The sequence below is a fragment of the Homalodisca vitripennis genome, chromosome 1 (assembly GCF_021130785.1).
Source record: "Homalodisca vitripennis isolate AUS2020 chromosome 1, UT_GWSS_2.1, whole genome shotgun sequence".
Classification (NCBI taxonomy): Eukaryota; Metazoa; Arthropoda; class Insecta; order Hemiptera; family Cicadellidae; genus Homalodisca; species Homalodisca vitripennis.
Genome location: NC_060207.1, coordinates 7,585,929 through 7,605,362, shown reverse-complemented (window position 1 = coordinate 7,605,362; position 19,434 = coordinate 7,585,929). Strand labels below are relative to the sequence as shown.

Below are 19,434 nucleotides of genomic sequence, written 5' to 3'. Positions count from 1 at the left end.
CATTGTAGTAAACAAATTTAACGCAATATAGGCTACTTAAAGAATATATTTAATGTTGAATTACATTTATTTAATGAAGTCATGTGGCTCTATCTTAAATATTTTCAAAATTATTGAACTTCCCGGAAATGTTGGCACCAAGTATAGTATTAAGCTATACTGTAACTTTCTTTCCTCTCTGGATCAGTTTCATTTTGCACTGCATGTCCGTTCCATAGATTCGTCGTATGTACTGTGTACGTGATCTCAATAAAAAACGAGTTGTAAAGTAATAGTTTTATGTCTTCTTTTTGAGTAAACGAGGTTATTATCATCTTCGTTGGGAGTAAATCCTTATTATAAAACTTGATTTTTGTTAGTTACTTGCCTACTTTTACATTAGTAATTCGTGTTCAGTGTTATAGAAATTTTAAAACGATATATTAGTGACGTTTTAACTGAGCATTAGCTGGTTCAAACACCTTATGTACAGTGAGATATATAGACGCTTTATTTGTATAGTTCTTGATATAATCACAAAATGATCATGTAAACATTAATAAATCTGCGAAGCACATCTTGGAATTTTTGAAGCTGATAGAAATAATGGGGTAAGTTAAATAAGCCATTGTACTGTGTTTGTTGTAACAAGCTATGGTAAGTACCAATAACAACTAGGCTAGGTGGCTCTAATTTATAGATTGAGGAATAGTTTTCGTTGACTTAATCAACTAGATCAAATAAATATCAAACCTTCTATTTTATTTGTATTCATCTTAGAATACTGCTAACTAATTTGTTTATGGATTCGGTACTGAGGATTTTATGTATATAGATCTTCATATTTAACAACTTACAAGTTGCATTAAATATTAGCTCTTAAGCTATCAGAAGGGCTTTGCTAACTTTGTAAGAGGTATCAGTGAAATTAAACACTGGTCTTGCAATCCGTAATTTTTACCTTCTTAGTAGACCCTACTCAGTTCCTGAGTATACTAGGTAATGGTTTTAATCTAGGAGGCGATGATGCACAAACAATATATGTATACGTGTGTATTAGGCTATATGATTTATGATATAGGAAAGTAATTTTGTTATTGTAGCCTAGTTCTGCCTCTACACCCGTTGTCCATATCTTTTTCTTAGTATCCCATGTACTGCTCAGGTTAGATCATCTGAGTTTTTGTGGTCAGTTCAGCTGCAATATAATAAGCATCCAACTCTCGGCTGATCGATCGGTAATATCGAATCATCAATGCCATTATGAGTAAAGAATCCTTGCTATAAATACAATGTAAAATGTAGTCATGAGTGTACTTTAATTCTACTATTGTGTCAGAATGGACAGAAAGACATGTTGTTTTCTTTACTTCCTAATGGGAATTTGAATTTCTTGTACTTCTAAATTAGTGGCCACTGTCGGCCATTGCCCTGCTGTGTAGAATGATGAAGTTAGGTGATTTACATTTTTAGTTCTTAAGCATTAGTGGTCAGCTTTTGGAATTTTATATTTTATGGTCTGGTACTATATCAAGGGACGTTTTTTGTTAGTTGCCATCCTTGTGGGGCAGCAGCTGACTAGATAGTATTAACTATTTTTAATTGGTTCCCGAATAATTAGAAATGTAATTCTTTTGGACCAAAATCTCCGTACATTCATTTTGTTATTATTTGACATATGAAATAACAATCGATAATAGCAACAACCAAAACAAAGTTGACTCAAGAAAACCACAACCTAGATCACATAATGATTTAGAACATTGAGCGTTTCAACTTTTGATATTCTACAAATTTGTTATCATTACCTCTTAAACCTTACAGTTTTGTGTAGGAGGACAAATAGACGAAGTTGAAACTCATCGTACATAAAAATATTAGAGAATGTGCATTGTTGTCTCATTTTTTTTAATGTATGATGCTGTCAAAAATTTGTCCTCGTGCACTATGAATAAAAAGCTAGCGGATTCACTCCTCCAGTACATCCCATTCCTTTAGGCCAAACGAATAAATGTTGTACTGATATATCAGTAGGTACTCTTTTCCTACTAGAACTCGTACTCTTCAAAGGTCTAAAAAAGGCTATTTTCAAAACCTCTAAATTTTGAACCCACACCTCAACTCACAAGTATTTGATAGTAAAAATCATTCTTTTTACAGCGAAAGTAATGAGTGAAATATGTTTCCTCATGTTGGAAAATAATAATTTTGATCATAATGTATTTGTTTGTTGGTTTTTGACCATGTATGATTTTGATTTATGTAAGTATTGCGTACATGTGTTTTTGAAGCATAAAAACAAGTTTATGGAAGAAGAATTGAGGTCTTTTTTGGTACAAATTAATCTACAGTTTTTAAGTTGTTTATTGTTTTCATTATGAGACAAGTCAGACCTGTTAAAAGTAAATAAATTTAAATTTAATATGTACATTTTAAATATAAAAGATGTAATTTACAATTTTACCCAATAATTCTGGAACACGTGTAACTAACCTAGAAACACCAAGATCAAACCTGACACCAGAAAACAGTTTTATCAAGCACAGTCTATACCTAAAGTCCAACACAAAATACAGGTGCAATGTAAAATACATGTTGCGCACATGCAGAAAGTGAATAGAGATTGAGAAAAAAAGGTACTTTGGGATTATACCGACCACACCCAGACATGAATCGTTATTTCACATTTCGTTTCTACTGATTACTAGATTAGCGTAGAACAATATTTCGTCAATATAAAACAGGAATTGTCTTATCGCAAACCCCTCCCCATCCTCAGACAGAGGTCAAAGTCGAGCGTCTAGTAGATAACGTGATTGCAGTCTCGCCGCCCGTTCAGCTGGTGCATCGCTTTGTTCTACTTCCGTGTTTTACCTCTACATTTCTCCAAACACAAAAAATCAACAAAAACAATCATTTACCAAACTAAACTCTTTATTAAAAAAACACTAAAAACTTGTTTTTATTCTTGATCACATTCCGCCACCCAAAATGCGAGTGCCTCCGGCCATCAGCGCGGGCTTTGGCAGCACCTTCGGTGCTGCCCCGCGCTGATGTCGACGAAAGAAAAACATCCCTCGAGATAGTACCTATCAGTAAAATATCAAATTCTAGAGGGGCTAATCAGAAATATAAATTGAATTGTAATGGAAAGGCAATTATGTACCGTGCAAATCACGTGATGCCGCGCGGCCTGCCGTAATCAGGATTCTCGAGAAAGATAAGATAACAGCGACAACAATACCGATCACAATACCTGGAAATGCTTGTAAGTTTGTAATTTTGTAATTGAAGAGTTGTTTTTTTCGTTCTATCATGTTTGTTTCTATAAATTTCTATTTTTGTGTTCTTCATACTAGTGTGGTCGGTATAATCCCAAAGTACCGAAAAAAATCAGTATCGCCTCATCCCATGTCATGGCAGCATGGCAATTTAGACCAAAGAGGAAGAACAAGATGGCAGCTGTTGGTGTATGTGGGAGAAGGGGCAGTCATCCTCAATCATATGTTTTTGTTCTTGATCACTGGCTATGTTTAGGTGCTTCTCATAATTTTTGTAACATACATGCCTTATTTATGCACATAGCATAGTTTTATTGTAATTAATTTTCTCTAATTATAGGACACCAGACTCAGATTCCGTCACTGATAAGTCTGATGAAATGATAAAAGAAAATGATTCTGGTGCTACGGTTGAGGATTCATCAAAAAATGATGCTGAAGATGATAAAAAGAAGAAAAAGAAGAAACACAAACATCATAGTAAACACAAAAAACATTCAAGCGAAAGGTTAGTAGTAGGTTAGGTGTTCATTATCATGTGATTAGCGATATTCAACTCAGTTATTAGACATTTAATGTATAAATGAAATATTAACTCTAAAATTAAATGTAAAATATTCTCCAAAAGGTAGAACTCAGTTATCATGGTAGCCAATATAGTGTTTGCAATACGATGTTAGCTTTAAGAATACATATTTTCATTAGTGGAGATTCACTACTAAAACACTAGTAGGGAGTACGCAAAAGGAACCGGAATAGCACTGCCGGGCCTAGAGCTTGCCAAGTACTATATGTAATTCTCCCACAGGGTGTTTATCTCAGCTCATTGGCATGTGTCGTCTAATTGGCTAGTTCTTTTATCTTTAATGATTCTTTTAGTAAAATTCATCAGTATTCTGCTGTTTTTTCTCTGTTCGTTTTTTAGGATGGTGTGTAAGTGTATAATGTGCAACTGTCAAATTTGCTTCCTGTTCCGTAAAAACGCAACTGAAATAGTTTAAATGTAGAAAACAGCTTTACAAAAATTAGGCTGTGGGAAAAAATCAGGTGTACAAGTGGTTTTTGATCTTGTTTTATGGTCAGTCTTATTAATATTGTTTTACATCAGTAATATTAGTATTATTTACATTAAGACACATTTATGTCCTTCTTCACACTTAAAATTAATCTATTTAAACTTTTACTTTTTAAATAATTTTATGATTAATCTGTCAACTATTAAAATTTTTTAGTAGCTTTCAAAGTTAAATATAAATTAGAATAAGAAACTAATTATAAAATATTTGTGGAGTATACATGGTTAAAAATGTAATTTAGTTGTAAAATAGTTATAATTATTGACTTATACTGATATTTCAGGAAGAAACACAAAAAACATAAGAACAAGAAAGAATCTGAAAATGGAGACTTGAAGGAAAATAAAAAAAATAAGAAAACTAAAGAAAAGTTGTCAGTTATAATTTCTGAAGGAAGTAATAAAAGAGAAGTTAAAGGAGAAGGGAAAGGCGGTAAATTGGCTTTGACTAATGGCAGTAAAGCAAATAATAAAGTAGTTGATTCGGATGGTGACATCCCTACAGGTCCTCTCGAGGAGGAGATGAACTTGGACGAGTTGATGCGGCAAAAGGTTGGTATGAAAAAAGCTGTAAATATTAGGTTCAACGAAACTCAAAATCTTTATTTGTTATTTATATCTATCTTTTAACTTTCTCATAATATCCGGTTTTCGAAATATTAGTGTTGTAATTAAATTCTGGAATATTTTTTACAGAATATCAGTGGTACAGTAGCATAAATATTCAAGACCATTCAAAAACATATTGTTCTAAATTAAGTTTTTTCATCTTTTGAAAATCCATGTTTTAAGTGTAATTTACTCTGGTTCTTTCGTGTTCCTCTTGTCTTTTCGTTGTTCTGTATGTAACGTCAAATGGACTGAAGTCCAATTATGCATGAACCATAAATGGACTTTCACTTGTATAGGCTAAGAAGGTCATACTCAATAAAATGCTCTTAGTTTAGCTTATGTGGAAGAAAACGGTCCCCGACATACCTCTGTGTGTGGTTTAAAAAATAATAGCTCTTACATTTCCAACAACTTGTCCTGGTCTGGTAAGATGCACATTCCCATCTGCTGAGTGATTATGATTATGAAAGTTCAATAATCCTGTCATACTTGAAAATGGCCTCATCACTGTGCAGAACTAAATAGTCAAATCGAAGGGTTGCCTGGTGCAAAACCACTGACAGAAATTGTTCCTTGGTAAATATTCTCTGCTGAACGGATTCTGTAAATTTAACAGTACTCACATCTCTGCCTTCTTTGATCGAATAACTTGATTTTAAGGTGTTCATTGCATGTAAAGTGTGTACGATGGTTACAAAACTGATCAGATGTGACTGTTACTACTGATCCTGATAAATTTAATATGTGCAGTTCCTCTGCTGATGCTGTTGGGTAATCTGTACCTAAAACCGTGTCTGCTGGTTTGCTAAAGAAATTATTTAATACATTTTAGATTTTTCAAGAGAGAAAACTCAACTATTGCTATCAAATTGTATAGTGTGATGTAAAGTGAAAGTCTGATATGATTTGACAGTTGTTATTGTGAGTTACAATCATCAGCTGTTCTGGTTGGTTGTATAAAAAGATTCCAACTGCAGACAAGGTACTTGTACAGTGTCACATACTAGTTGGTTAGTTCCATTGCTTCTTTTATCTGATTAAAAACATAAGGTGTCATTATAGTTTGCATTAAAAGCACTAATTAATTTTGTAATTTTTCTTAAAACCAATATATACTGTAGTTTTTTGAAATATGGTTTAAAGTATTTTAAATTACTGCCTTCCTTTATAAAACTTCTCAGTAACCAAAAATTATGCGTAAAGTTTCAGTTTTCAATCTTATGTTTTATTTTTGTTTCTTATTTTAATCTGAGGAACATGCTTATAGTGTTTTTATTATTTATATATATTACATATTTGGAATCTCTGTGACTCAGTTTGTATATTTTTAAGTTGAATATTGACAAGTTCTTTTAACTTTTGGTAAATCTGATAACTCTTTAAATCTAGTACAAAATGAATTGAGCTCAGTGGACTTTTTTCAAAATATAAAGAAAAATTTACAAAATAAGTCATGATCTACATCATTGCTGAGATCTGCAATGTTACTAAAACATTTATTACACTACGAACATTGCTTAACGAAAATACGTTATAATGTTAGGTTACGAATAACCTAACATTATATAACAAACTCTACAGCAAAATATGGTACTACACATGTATCAGTGTTTGTTAACCAAGAAACAGGGACAGACTGAATGTTTTAACAGTCAGGGAGACAAACGAACAAAAACAAACATGACAAACAGCTGTTCCAATATCTGGGCATAGAATAAAATCAAGTTATGTTCTATGAGAAATGATTGTAAGGATTGATGTCTGAAGAAAACAGAATTTTTCCGGACATTTGCTATCGTTCAGTGATACAAAAAATATCAGTAACACTACGTTTTGTATCACTGAACGGTGATAAATGTCCAGAAACATCACGTTTCCTTCATAATCCTTCCATCGTCAAAAACAGACTTCAAACAAAGGATTAATATCTGATGTCATATGTATTCTGCAAATATTAAATACAAAGCGTAGCTACTAATTAAAAATCAATTTTGAATAGAATGATAGCCTAATCCTCCGCAGACAAGCCTTTTGAATATACTGATTTTGATGTATTATTGTTTTCATTTTTCCCATATTTGTAATTTTACTTTCTCTGCAGTTGTAATTTATTGATTAACTACTCATAGTTTTATGACATTGAATTATCATATTAACACGTTTGCTACCAACCGGCACATATATGTGCCGGTAGGTCCATCAAGATAGACCACCATTGTGTGAGTTGGGCACTTCTCACAGACCAGCTCAAAGTAGTGTGGTCATTACCGTAGCCCAAGAGTACAACTTTGTTCAAATCAATTTATATATCATTTTATAGCCTTAGGCAAACGTATAACTTGATTCCACATCCCTTTTTTTACGTTGTATACATTTTGGCTAGTGGCACATATATGTGCCGGTCAGTCTGTAGCAAAAAATTAGGCTTAGGCTAAACCTCAAATATAAACTTTTTCTAGTTGAAAGTCAAGTAAAAATTGCCATAACTGTGTTAGGACACATTGGGAAAATAATAAAAACTAGTGTTGGCATGGTAGTTATGTGTATTGTACAAACTAAAACAAGATCTTTGGATAAACACTTTGGAAATAGCAGAATATGTTATTAAAAAAAAACTCACACAAATGTCTCTTATTTATAACTCCATTTATGTAATGAGCTACATTTTATCTTTGACATAAAACAGTTAGGAAATAAAAATGTCTTAGGTAACACACATTTTGTTTTAGTTTTTCACTTGTGAAATTCATTGAAACACTCTGGCATGCAGAGTCCGAATTTATTGTCCTTTTCATCTGTGCAGCTGGAACATGTGAAGAAAGTTGTTTTCCGCTTTTTCTGTCTTATTCTACAAACATGACACCGTAGCCTCTTGTTCAATTTGACTGGGTCATGGCTTTTTTGACCTGAGACCTTGAACTGCACCAAGGAAGAAAAAGTGAACATACCGAGAGACCAAGTGGCACAAATATGTGCCAGACATCCCTGTAGACCGATATGAAAGAATGAAGTCGAAAGAATAGACCGATCGTTACCACAGCCTTTTATTTAATAATACTACACTGGCACAAATATGTGCCGTCGGTCCACTGGAACTGTACCGAGTGGCACAAATATGTGCCATCGGTCTATAAGAATCAACTAGCCGGCACATATGTGTGCCAGCCGGTCCATATTAACGAAAAAGTTTTTACATTTCGGTAGCGAATGTGTTTTAATGTCATATTTTAAATTTCAGTTTGACAAACTAAAATATTATTTCAGGCACTTCTGCAAGCGTGTTTGGGAGCCTACATGTCTGAAACAGAAAGCTCAAAGGAAGAAGAGCCTGAGGTCATTAACTTGGTGGATGATGATGAGTCAGATGATGGTCGTCCACGAAGATCCAAGAAAAGAGGGCATTCTAGGTTAGTTCTGTTTCAGATTTTTCTAAAATACATCATATATTGAAACCAGGAATATAATATGGAAGAAAAAATTGTTTTAAAGATACTTAATTTCACCTGAGCTAATTTATCATATTGAACATTAGTTATGTAATATTTATAAACAATCAACCAGTTTTTGTTATAATCAGAAATACCTGTTGTTTATTTTTCAGAAGTACGAGTAGAGAAAGAAAGGTCAGAAGAAGTGATAGTAAAAAAGATGCAAAAGACAGGTCACATAGAGATTTTACAGATAAAGATAGAAAATCAAAAGAGGATGTCCGTAGAAGAGAGGAAGAGGAATATCGGAAAAGGGAAGCCAGAAGAAAAGAAGATCAACGACGTAAAGAGGAAGAACTCAAAAGAAGAGATGAGGAAAGAAGAAAAGAAGAGATTAGAAGGAGGGAAGAGGACATTAGACGAAGAGAAGAAGAGTACAAAAGAAGAGACGACGAAAGGTAAAAGAGACTTATATTTGTGTAACTTTTATTTAAGTTATGGTTTAAAAACATCTCATGGATTTTGGTCACATGCTAAACTCGCTATTGTTAACTCAGTTTAGCTTTTTTTCGCAAGCAACAAAAAGTTTAATTAGCGTTCATTCATATCGCTACAAATGGTAGTGACGAATAGAATACGTCACAACTGGCCTGTTTTTACCACATAATTACAAAAGAATCCTTAAACTCATATAATACTTACAACAGAGTTAATAAGCTGCTATTGTAAATGTTGGAACATACAATTAATGGATCCATAAATAAAATCTACTGTAATACACCAGAAATATGTTTGTTTCAGTCAAATGTCACAGAATGTATTAAGATAAAAATTACAAGATTATAAGCCCCATTGGATCTACAGATATACAAATACCCTCATCACCCACACAGTTCATAAATAACTGTACAATGAAATTAAATTTCTTTCTTTTTAATTATTCGGACAATGTTTGGTTGAATGTTTTATTGGACAGGATTCTAAAGTAAATGGGAGTTTATTCTACAGCTTGAAGTGATAGTAGGCCTAGTTTTGACTCCTAGTTATAGTTATATTCTAATTACATCTAGAGTCATGGTCATGGCAAGAACTGTGAATCTCAAATTTTTTTGTTTTCTTTTACATATAATAAATTTCAAAACAGGGCCGGGACAGCTATTCTGATGCCCCCACCACCAACTCGATTACTTCCCTCCACCCCCTTCGCATAGAAACACATAGAATAAAGTCAGAAGTTCTTTCATAAAATGTTTCATATTGAGACTTTCATAATGTTGAGTTTAGCTCAATTTCGCCTTCCTCTTAGTGCAGCGTCTGAGACCTGACACTCACAGACTTGACTCTTGGAGTCTGGAGTCCACGTCTATCTGGGGAGATCAAAATGGTTTATAGTTTTTCCTTATGCTGAAACAGACAAATTCATTAGACATATAAAATTGAAACATGAAATTCTATTTGGCATATAAATTAGAATTAGCATATAACTTAAGTATAATCAGATAATTATAATTTTAGCAATTCAGGAGCATTGAGACACCAAAGTCTACATTTTTAAAGTGAAAAATTCATAGATTTGAAATAAGTTTCTGTTTATAACACAGTTAGTTTGCTTTTAATGGATGCCTCTGCTTTGAAAAATATAATTAAAGGAATTTTGGGCCCGTGCACAGTGCATGCTGAATTATATGTTCTAATTGCCCATTAAAATATTTGTTAGAAAACAATATTCCCATAACAATAATATGGTGAGTGTTTTATAACACCAAAACCATCCCTTATTTATTACTCAGCAATTTTTTAATAATAAGGAACAATCTTACTCTCATCTGAAGTGGTCCTATTATGTACTTCATGGACCTGGCTTATCCCTTAAAATTAAAGTGTCTCATACAATGTTAGTCAATATGGGTCTATTTGTACATGCAGGCTGTTTTGGAACTCAGTTCACTTTTTTATGGACTTGAGTTAAAACATTTCAATTTTGTAGCAGAAGGTTTTAGCATGTTTTTTCAAAACATATTTGGTTTTCTGTTTTATAAAAACATTATTACTAAAAAACAATGTAACTAATTCCAAACAAACTTTGATTAAAACTTTTCATTAGCAAGCTATTAGTTCTCTCTTCCTCTTCAAGAGGGTTCATTTATAGCAAGTTTATACCTTCCAGTTGAATCTACACTAGGTGCAGTAAAAACCGACCTATTCCCATTTACTTGGATCACTTACTTCTGGGTAATCTTGTGGGTGTATCGAACGTACACATCGATAGTGTCAATCGACTTTCAACTCTGCTTCAGTTTCACATAACCTAAAGACAATTCAATCAAGGCAATATAAAGCACCTAAATATGATTTTTCCAAAGATACTAGCACATCCCAACGTAAATCAAGAAATGAGCTCAAAGAAGTTATTATTGGCAAGAAGACGGATTCCTTCATCAAAACGATTCCTGTGAGACCTAGGCCTACCAGAAGAAAGGCTCTTTTCATATCAAGACTGTGTCCAGAGGTGTCTGCATCTGACATCGAAGGATATATAAAACATGAGGTGACCTTAGACTTTGTGAAATGTTCTCAATTAAGGACCAAATATGAGGACTACGCATCGTTCCACATCGAGGTGAATGAAACGGACATGGACAAAGTGCTCAACGCTGACATATGACCTAGTGGCTGCTTGCTTATGAAATTCAAGGGAGTTCTTCGAAAAGAAGCAGTCATCAACGGGACTTCATCAAACGAACATTTTTTACCCATGGAAGACAACTCGCAGAGCTCAACCCAAACCGAAGGCTAAGACCACAGTCTCCCGATGACGTTCCAAGGACTCAAGAAGATGACAACAGTATGAACTTAGTGTTTTTAAATGTCCAAGGCCTCAAGGATAAATCTGTTATATTGGAGGGTTTTTTACTTGGCCTGAAGTGTCTGTTGTTTGCATCTCAGAGCATTGGCTACAATATGACGAGGTTAGTTTTTCAAATCCTATAGGCTATTCTCTGATAAGTTCCTTTTGTCGTTCAAAATTTAAAAGAGGTGGTTCTCTAATATTTGTGAGGAATGATCTAACTTCTAACGCCAAAGAGCTAGATTTAGGTTTCCCTATGTGACGAAATGCATTTTGAAGTTTCCGAGATATTCATAGATAAATTTAACTTAATTGTTGTCTCTGTATATAGGTCACCCGATGACAACCCCACGGTTTTTTTAGAACAGTTAGAGCGTTTTCTATTATTTCTTTCCAAGTGGCACAACTCCACGGTTGTGGTGGGAGGAGACCTTAACGGAGAATTTCACATTACCAAATGTACCAAAAATAGTGTTAAAACATTTTTGAATTTATTAAGACAACATAATTATCACTGTATGAATTATTTACCAACCAGGAATCAAAATTGTCTGGATAATATTTTTGTGATAGACTTCCAGCTACTGAAAGGGCGATCTGTGAAGTTGATCTCCTTCCCTTTTTCTGATCATGATGCCCTACTATTTAATTTGCCTATTAAGTTTATTGTATCTGAAGCAAACAACATACAGGAGGGGTCTTTTGGCTTCTTTAAAATGGTATTACCTGTGAGGAAATTTGGTTCTGTGGCAGAGATGCTTCTCTGTACTGATTGGGACCTAGTATTCAGCAATAATTTCAACACCATTGATTTATTTTCAAAATTCTTCCTCAAAATTACCTCAGCAATACATTTTTATTGCAATCTTATTAAATTAGATTCCGGTCCAGTAAAATCAAAAACAGATGGTTTTCAAAAACAGCCCTGGTATACAAAAGAATTAACATGTATGAAAAATAATTTGATTGCTTTGAGTCAAATTATGAAAGAGACACCTTCATCCAATTTGAAACAACAGCTTGCCAATTCTAAACTAAAGTACAGAAAAGCCATTTCTGAAGCCAAGCAGGCTTATTACAGAGAAAAAATAGAAGGTAGTAAAAATAAGTGTAAGGCAGCTTGGGATTTAATAAAAAAATACACTCAAGGTCATACTAGCAATAGTAGAGTTGGAATCTCACCCCAAGAATTTAATGACTTCTGCATAAACTCAGTTAAAAAACTAAGGCAAAGTGCCACTAATCCTAATATAACACCCCAGTGTTATATGTCAAAATTAAATGTTACTCCTGCTCAGTTCTCTTGGAAATTAATTACTCAAGAAGTTGTTTTAAAAGCAGTTAAAAGATTAAAAAATTCAAATAGTTGTGATTTTTACAATATGTTAAATAATTTGTTAAAACAAATAGTTCCATCCATAGTACTTCAATTGACTTTTGTATTCAACATATGTTTGGCCAATGGTGTTTTCCCTGCTGAACTGAAAATTTCTCGGGTCTGCCTAATTTACAAAAAGGGTCCAAAAAACCAGCTGAAAAGCTATAGGCCAGTCTCAATTGTACCTGCTATATCTAAGTTGCTTGAACTTCTTGTTTTTGATCAAGTTAATGAATTCTTAGAACATAATAATCTGCTTTACACATCACAGTATGGTTTCCGTAGTGGCAAGTCAACCCTAAATGCCATAGATGACTTGGTGCGAAATGTGATTGAGGCTTTTGAAAATAAGGCTTTTGCTCAGGCCGCCTTTTACGACCTGAGCAAGGCTTTTGACTGTGTCGATCACCATGAATTGTTGTTAAAATTAGAATTTTACGGTATTAAAGGATCTGCCCTACAATTTTTTGAATCATATTTAACCAGTAGAGAACAGCTTTTTTGTATTAATGGAGATTGGTCAAACAGGGTGAGGGTGGAGCATGGAGTACCTCAAGGTTCTGTGCTTGGACCCTTACTTTTTTTTATTTCAATAAATGACTTACCATCAAATATTTCATATCCAGTTAAATCAATTTTATATGCGGATGACACCACCTTTTTTGCAGCCGCTGGCATGTTGGGTGAACTTTCCCATCTAATAAACAGTGCTGTAAATGAGGGGGAAATCTGGTTTAAAAGCAATAATTTTAAGTTGAATTCTGATAAAACCCAACACTTAGTCTTTAGTTTGAGGCCTTTTGACCAAAATTTACAACCCAAAGATGCGTGTGTCAAGTTTCTTGGGGTGCATTTAGATAGCAAACTTCAATGGAATTCCCATGTAGATCATGTGTCAATTAGGCTATCTAGAGTTGTCTATCTGATTAGACGTCTTAAAGCCCTCGTTGATATGAGCTATTTAAAATGGTTTATTTTGTATTCTTTCAGAGTATCTATATATATGGCTTAATTTTCTGGGGTGGTTGCAGTAGAACAAAAGAGATTTTAATTATTCAAAAAAAGGTTATTCGTATTCTCGCAAATGCAGTAGATGATGCCCACTGCAGGCCGCTGTTTCAATTATTATAAATTCCAACAATAATTAATTTGTATATTTATGAACTTTTATCTTATGCACTGAAACAATGCCCACTTTTAACTTTTCAAAATGATCTGCATTCTTATCACACCAGAAATAGTAGTAATATTTCAAGGACGCATTCCAGGCTAGGGAAAACACTCAATAGCCACATAGAAATGTCTTTCAAAATCTATAATAAAATTAATAAATATATTAAAATTAGCAATTACTTAAACAATCAAAAGTTTTTATTCACTAAATTTTATGAATGGCTGTTGAATAACCCAGTCTATTCAGTTCAAGAATTTTTGCTTTTGGAACAAATAGATATTTTTTAGATAACTGTATGCCTATATTGATACTTGTGATACATTTAAATTTCTGAGCTGGTGCAATATTGTTGTATATGTTATATTTAAACTTTTATGTGCAGTTTTATTTGTTATTTAACTTCAATGTTTTTATGCTATTTTGTCTTTCATAATAATTATTTTGTCTGTGATAATTTATTCTTATGTATGTTACTTTTGTGTGCAATATCTTTTTTTATGTGCAATATTTATTTATTATAGCCTAGTAAAACTTAAAACCCATGCCAGTTAGCTAATTATATATTCAAATATTTATAATTTTTTATGTCATAAATTATTGAAGAAAAAATTTACTGTAGCTAATTCAAGCTGTAATATAACTTGTCAATACATATGTATAATGTCAACGACAAAATAAAGATTATTGATTCTTGGTGTCAATAATAATATAAAAATATAATAGCCTAACTCAAAAATTATCTTCAATCACTTTTTTAATAAAATTAAAGTAGAATTAAGACAGTAAAACTTTAACAATTTTGTCTTCTTGGGCACATCCTATTTTGAGTGTTTTACAGAATCATTCAATAATGCATCAATAAACATAATTAATTTGAGTAAAGATTTTACACCAAATTTTTATTTGAACAAATAATGTACTAACAAAATTGTTGCTAATGTTAATGATAATAATAACGTATAATATTCAACTATCAAATAGGAGAAGGGAAGAAGAAAGGAGGAGAGACGATGACACCAGGAGACGAGAAGAGGACTTGCGAAGACGAGAGGATGATCTGAGGAGACGAGATGATGATATTCGTCGCAGATCGAGGCGCAGCAGATCACCCACAGGTATCTGTCTGGCATTCAAAATATTATAACATCTTGTGAAAACTTTATATCAGCACTGTATAATATCTTGCTGGTAGACTTGTGCTATATCCAGGCTAAAATATTAATCTTGAAATTATGCAGGTGAAAGAAAATATACGTGGCAATTTTTTGTAGAAAAATATACATATTAGTAACATGAAAAAGCCGAATTAAAACAAAATATGGTTTTGAGAATAATTAACAAAATACAACAGTCCAATCTGCTGAGATTTGTTGTGTCAATAATTGAAAGTTATGTTCCACCTGTTCCAATCTGGCAACATAGCATGAGGTTAAATCTTCTTATACCAAACTAGCCAATAAATCATTTCAGTGGGAAACTAGTTGTGCGTGTTGGATGGCCGATTGATACTGTCAAAGAGTCAAGAATAGAAACGGAAATGCCTGACCGAAGGGTGTTTTTGTTGTATGACCATAATTGTCATCTGATTAGTATCAGTAGTCAGAATATTGGAGGTGGATAACTAAAGTAAGGAAATATTGTGATTGTAAAATAATATTTGACTTGAAATCCATGTATTACATGTTACGTATTTTCATTGGAGTACATCTATTTACAGTCAATAGCTGATCGTTAGTACACAAATTACTGACTGATAAAGTCTCTTTTTGTCATATTTGTTGTTGGAAAAACTTTAGATAAATAAACTAAATAATAAATTATCATAGGTTTTTAAATAATATTTTACTTTCAGTTCGCATTCTCTATATTTACTTATGCATGTGTATCACTGTTAGTTAGCTGCGTCTCGTGGACGACAGCTGATTGGTATTACACAAAATTGTAGATTGCTACAACGTGTTTTTTTGTACTTTGTGTACAAAAAGACCTAGGTAGATTATCATTGTTTTGTAAATAATAATTTGATGTCTGTTCACATTTTTATATTTATATTGTGCATTGTATATGAAAATCATAGATAGATAACTATACTGACAAATTATAGTTGTTTGTAAATAGTATATTTGATTACACAGTTCATATTTTTTAAATATTTATACTTGTGCATTCCTGCGTGTGTACTGTTTCTATACACAGACATCTGCGCCTTCGCTGTAAACGAACAGGTGATTGTTAATGGTTGTTCACCTCATAATTTTTGCAGTTGTATAATTATATCCTCTGTAAAATATATGTAGCCTTTATATCTTAATTTTTTTTATCACATCTAGGGGTGCTTGAAATTTTACAAAGAATGTTTAGTTTTAAAGTATGTTTTATAAGCAAAGAAAAAAATATGGTTTAAGGCTGAGGATATAGCTTAGTTTTTAAGATAGCCTATTGCCGTTTCCCGAAATCTCTTTAAATCCCAGAGCTATTCTTGAATTAAATCTTCTTTTGTGTAAACTGGTGATCTCTAATAGCAAAAAATGGGCACGGTGATTACAATTAAATAGCTATTATTAAGATTTAAATATAGGGAGTAGAATTTTAAGATTTTGAAATGGATTTAAGAATTAAAAATTCTGAATTTGACCATCACTAATACAGGTACAGTGTGGTATTTAATCCATTTTACTGATCCTATATTTTTTGTCTGTCATTTACTGATATGGTAATTTTTTAAATTTGATTTTCAACTAACTTACAGATTAATGGTAAAAAATTTCAACTTTATACTATTTAATATAATACTAATATAATTATTAGCTGAATTCAAGAGTGTTTATAAAAAAAATTCAGTTATTAATTTGGAATGTATTTATTATGTTCAGGTAAAGACAGCTATGCTGATAGAAGAGACAGAGAAAATGATAGAGACAGAAGGGACAGAGACAGAGATAGAGAAAGAGACAGAGACAGGAGGAGAAGGTCCGATAGCAGGGAAAAATATCATTCAAGGTAAGTTTCAGCTCCTTTAGTGAATAATGTATCAACAAGCCTACCCATGAGTGTTGTTTATAATGTAACTGTTGCTGTACAAGGTCAATTAATAAGAACTCACCTAATGTAAATAGCTGACTTTCAGACCTACCTGAGGTAAGAACCAACCGGCCTAACTGAGAGCCAACTGCTGCAAGTTTCTCATTTCCCCCCATAGATTCCTTGTTTCATGTTTTCTCGCTCTGAATGTTTCTTTTATTAGACTGGTTGGCTCTCAGTTAGGTCTGACAGTTGGTAGGTTAGTGAAACTAGGCATCTTTAAATACCAAAGTATGAAATTAACAATTTAATGCATACAAGCAACCTTGTACAGCATTAAAAGTGTACTGAATTAACCCTTTGGAGACCAACTTCCAATAGATCGGAAGTTTCGTAATAAATGTTTCTAATCTATTCGATGGAATTTTCACGAAAAAAGTCTATATACGACTGAAGTAACAAAATATAATGATTTTCTTAACAGTATTTATTTTCAATTATGTGTTTTGTTTGATTTATGTGAAGAACAATGTCAGTGTACTGAACTAGAGTAGGCCTATCTGGAAAACATTTGGTTTAGTTCCTACGAGTAATTTTATCCATCCATTGTTGGAAAACGTGGTATTTAGGATTTTGTATACAGGGTCTGTATAATAAGTAACCGGACTGACTTCAGGAAATTTTTTATTGGCAAAATATGTACAATTTTTCTTTAGAAATCTTCAAAGTAGTCCCCATTGGAGTCGATAACACGCTGATACCGTATTCTCCAATCCCTGAACGCTCCCTGGAAGTCGACAACCTCGATGTTGTCTAGAGTCCTCGTCGTAGCACGTTGAACGTTTTCCAGAGTCCCGAACCGCGTCCCCTTAAGGTGTTTCTTGATCTTGGGGAACAGAAAGAAGTCCAGTGGTGCCATATCCGGGCTGTAAGGAGGCTGTGGCAACGTTGCCCTCAGACTGTTTTGCCAACTATTCGGTGACGAGCAGGCAGGTGTGCGACGGTGCATTGTCGTGATGGAGAATCCACGAATCGGCAATCTCCAGTCGGACTCTGTGAACCCGGGCAGTTAGTCGACGGAGCACCTCTCTGTAGTACTGACCGTTTACAGTTTGACCGGGTGGCACAAACTCTTTGTGAACAATGCCTTTCACGTCAAAGAAAGCAATGAGCATCGACTTCACCTTCGATTTGCTCATGCGCGCTTTTTTCAGTCGTGGTGACGCCGGTGTGTGCCACTCCGAACTCTGCCGCTTCGTCTCAGGATCGTATTAAAAAATCCACGTCTCGTCTCCTGTAATAACGTGGTTGAAAAACTTAGGTTCGGTTTGCAGTCGATCAAGGATTTCCGAAGCGACAGCAACACGACGCTTCTTTTGCTCATCAGTCAGGTGTTTGGGTACCAGCTTCGCGCAGATCTTCCTCATGCCCAGATCGTTCTTAATAATGTTTTGAACGGTCATCTTATCAATTCTGACCTCATCTGCGATAGCCCGAATGCTCAGACGACGATCACTGTTCAACACATCACGCACTTTTTGCACATTTGTGTCCGTGTGACTCGTTGATGGAGGACCGACCGACGCGCTGTTTGTCATGGACGTCATCGCGGCCCTCCCGGAAATTTTTGTGCCACTGAAACACCTGAGTTCTGGACAGAGCATCTTCACCGTGAGCCTCTTGAATCATTTGAAGAGTTTCCGTGGCCGTTTTCTTGAGTTTGACACAAAATTTAATGCTAAAACGTTGCTCGATCGTACTCTCCATTTTCACTCCGACGGGGTAACTGAACATGCACTCCGCTCTCGCTCAATACTAACTCTCCAAGCGCTTGGAGGCAACTGCTGCAGCCCGGTTCCCTTTCACTAGACCCCCCACCACCACTACAGCACCAGATACCGGTTAGCAGACGCTTTGACGGAGCGGGGCAGGCTCAGTCCGGTTACTTATTATACAGACCCTGTATATATAAATATATAATATTCCTAACTGAGAATTTTCTTGAGAGTCATACTTTTTATAATTGTATATAGACATATTCACTGTTGGAATACATATGGCTTTATGCCTCAACATTTTTCTATCTCTGGCCAAGAGTTTAAAACTATTTTTTTCTAAAATTTCAAAATAACAATAATTCATATTAAAAATTAATACTAATATGCAAGTAAATAACATACATTCTGGTAGCCCATTTTATAATATAGAATATAAAAAAAAAAACAGGTCAAGGATTTGATTTAAAGTTTCTAAAATATAGCCATTTCCACGAAATTCTGCAAATCCCATAAAAATAGCCCAGTATTTCTGGTTTACTTTTTGTAATATAGACTGGTCACCAAAGGGTTAACAACAACTTTGCATAATAAAAACCAACTAAAATGTATGAAGTCTATCAAGATTGAATTATAACAAATTTATTAATAACAATAATTGTTATTGCTCTATCTTTTTCTACAGAACATTCTGCATTTTTCAGGTCACACAAGTCTAGAGGTGATAAAGCAGACAAGTACAAAGACAGTTTATCAGAGGGTCTTAAAGTGGATAATTCATCATCCTCAGATGAGTAAGTTTTCTTATGTATATAACGACATCAAATGGAAATTGTTGTTAAGTAGTGTGGTCAAAGTAGTAG

At 33.7% G+C, this 19,434-nt stretch overlaps 1 protein-coding gene across 2 annotated transcripts in view; it reads left to right on the top strand.

Annotated features, from left to right (window-relative positions):
• Positions 1–248: 248 nt before the first annotated feature.
• The window catches only part of LOC124356819 (serine/threonine-protein kinase PRP4 homolog), a 49,732-nt gene continuing 30,546 nt past the window's right edge, over positions 249–19,434 (top strand). For both annotated transcript variants that reach the window (XR_006921894.1, XM_046808054.1), the window contains exons 1-8: positions 249–590; positions 3,601–3,768; positions 4,620–4,887; positions 8,212–8,354; positions 8,549–8,833; positions 14,757–14,890; positions 16,649–16,775; positions 19,276–19,365. Coding sequence is in view for 1 of the 2 variants with exons in the window: in XM_046808054.1 (XP_046664010.1) it covers positions 586–590; positions 3,601–3,768; positions 4,620–4,887; positions 8,212–8,354; positions 8,549–8,833; positions 14,757–14,890; positions 16,649–16,775; positions 19,276–19,365 (1,220 nt within the window). In the remaining variant the exon portion in view is untranslated. The remainder of the gene's footprint in view (positions 591–3,600; positions 3,769–4,619; positions 4,888–8,211; positions 8,355–8,548; positions 8,834–14,756; positions 14,891–16,648; positions 16,776–19,275; positions 19,366–19,434) is intronic.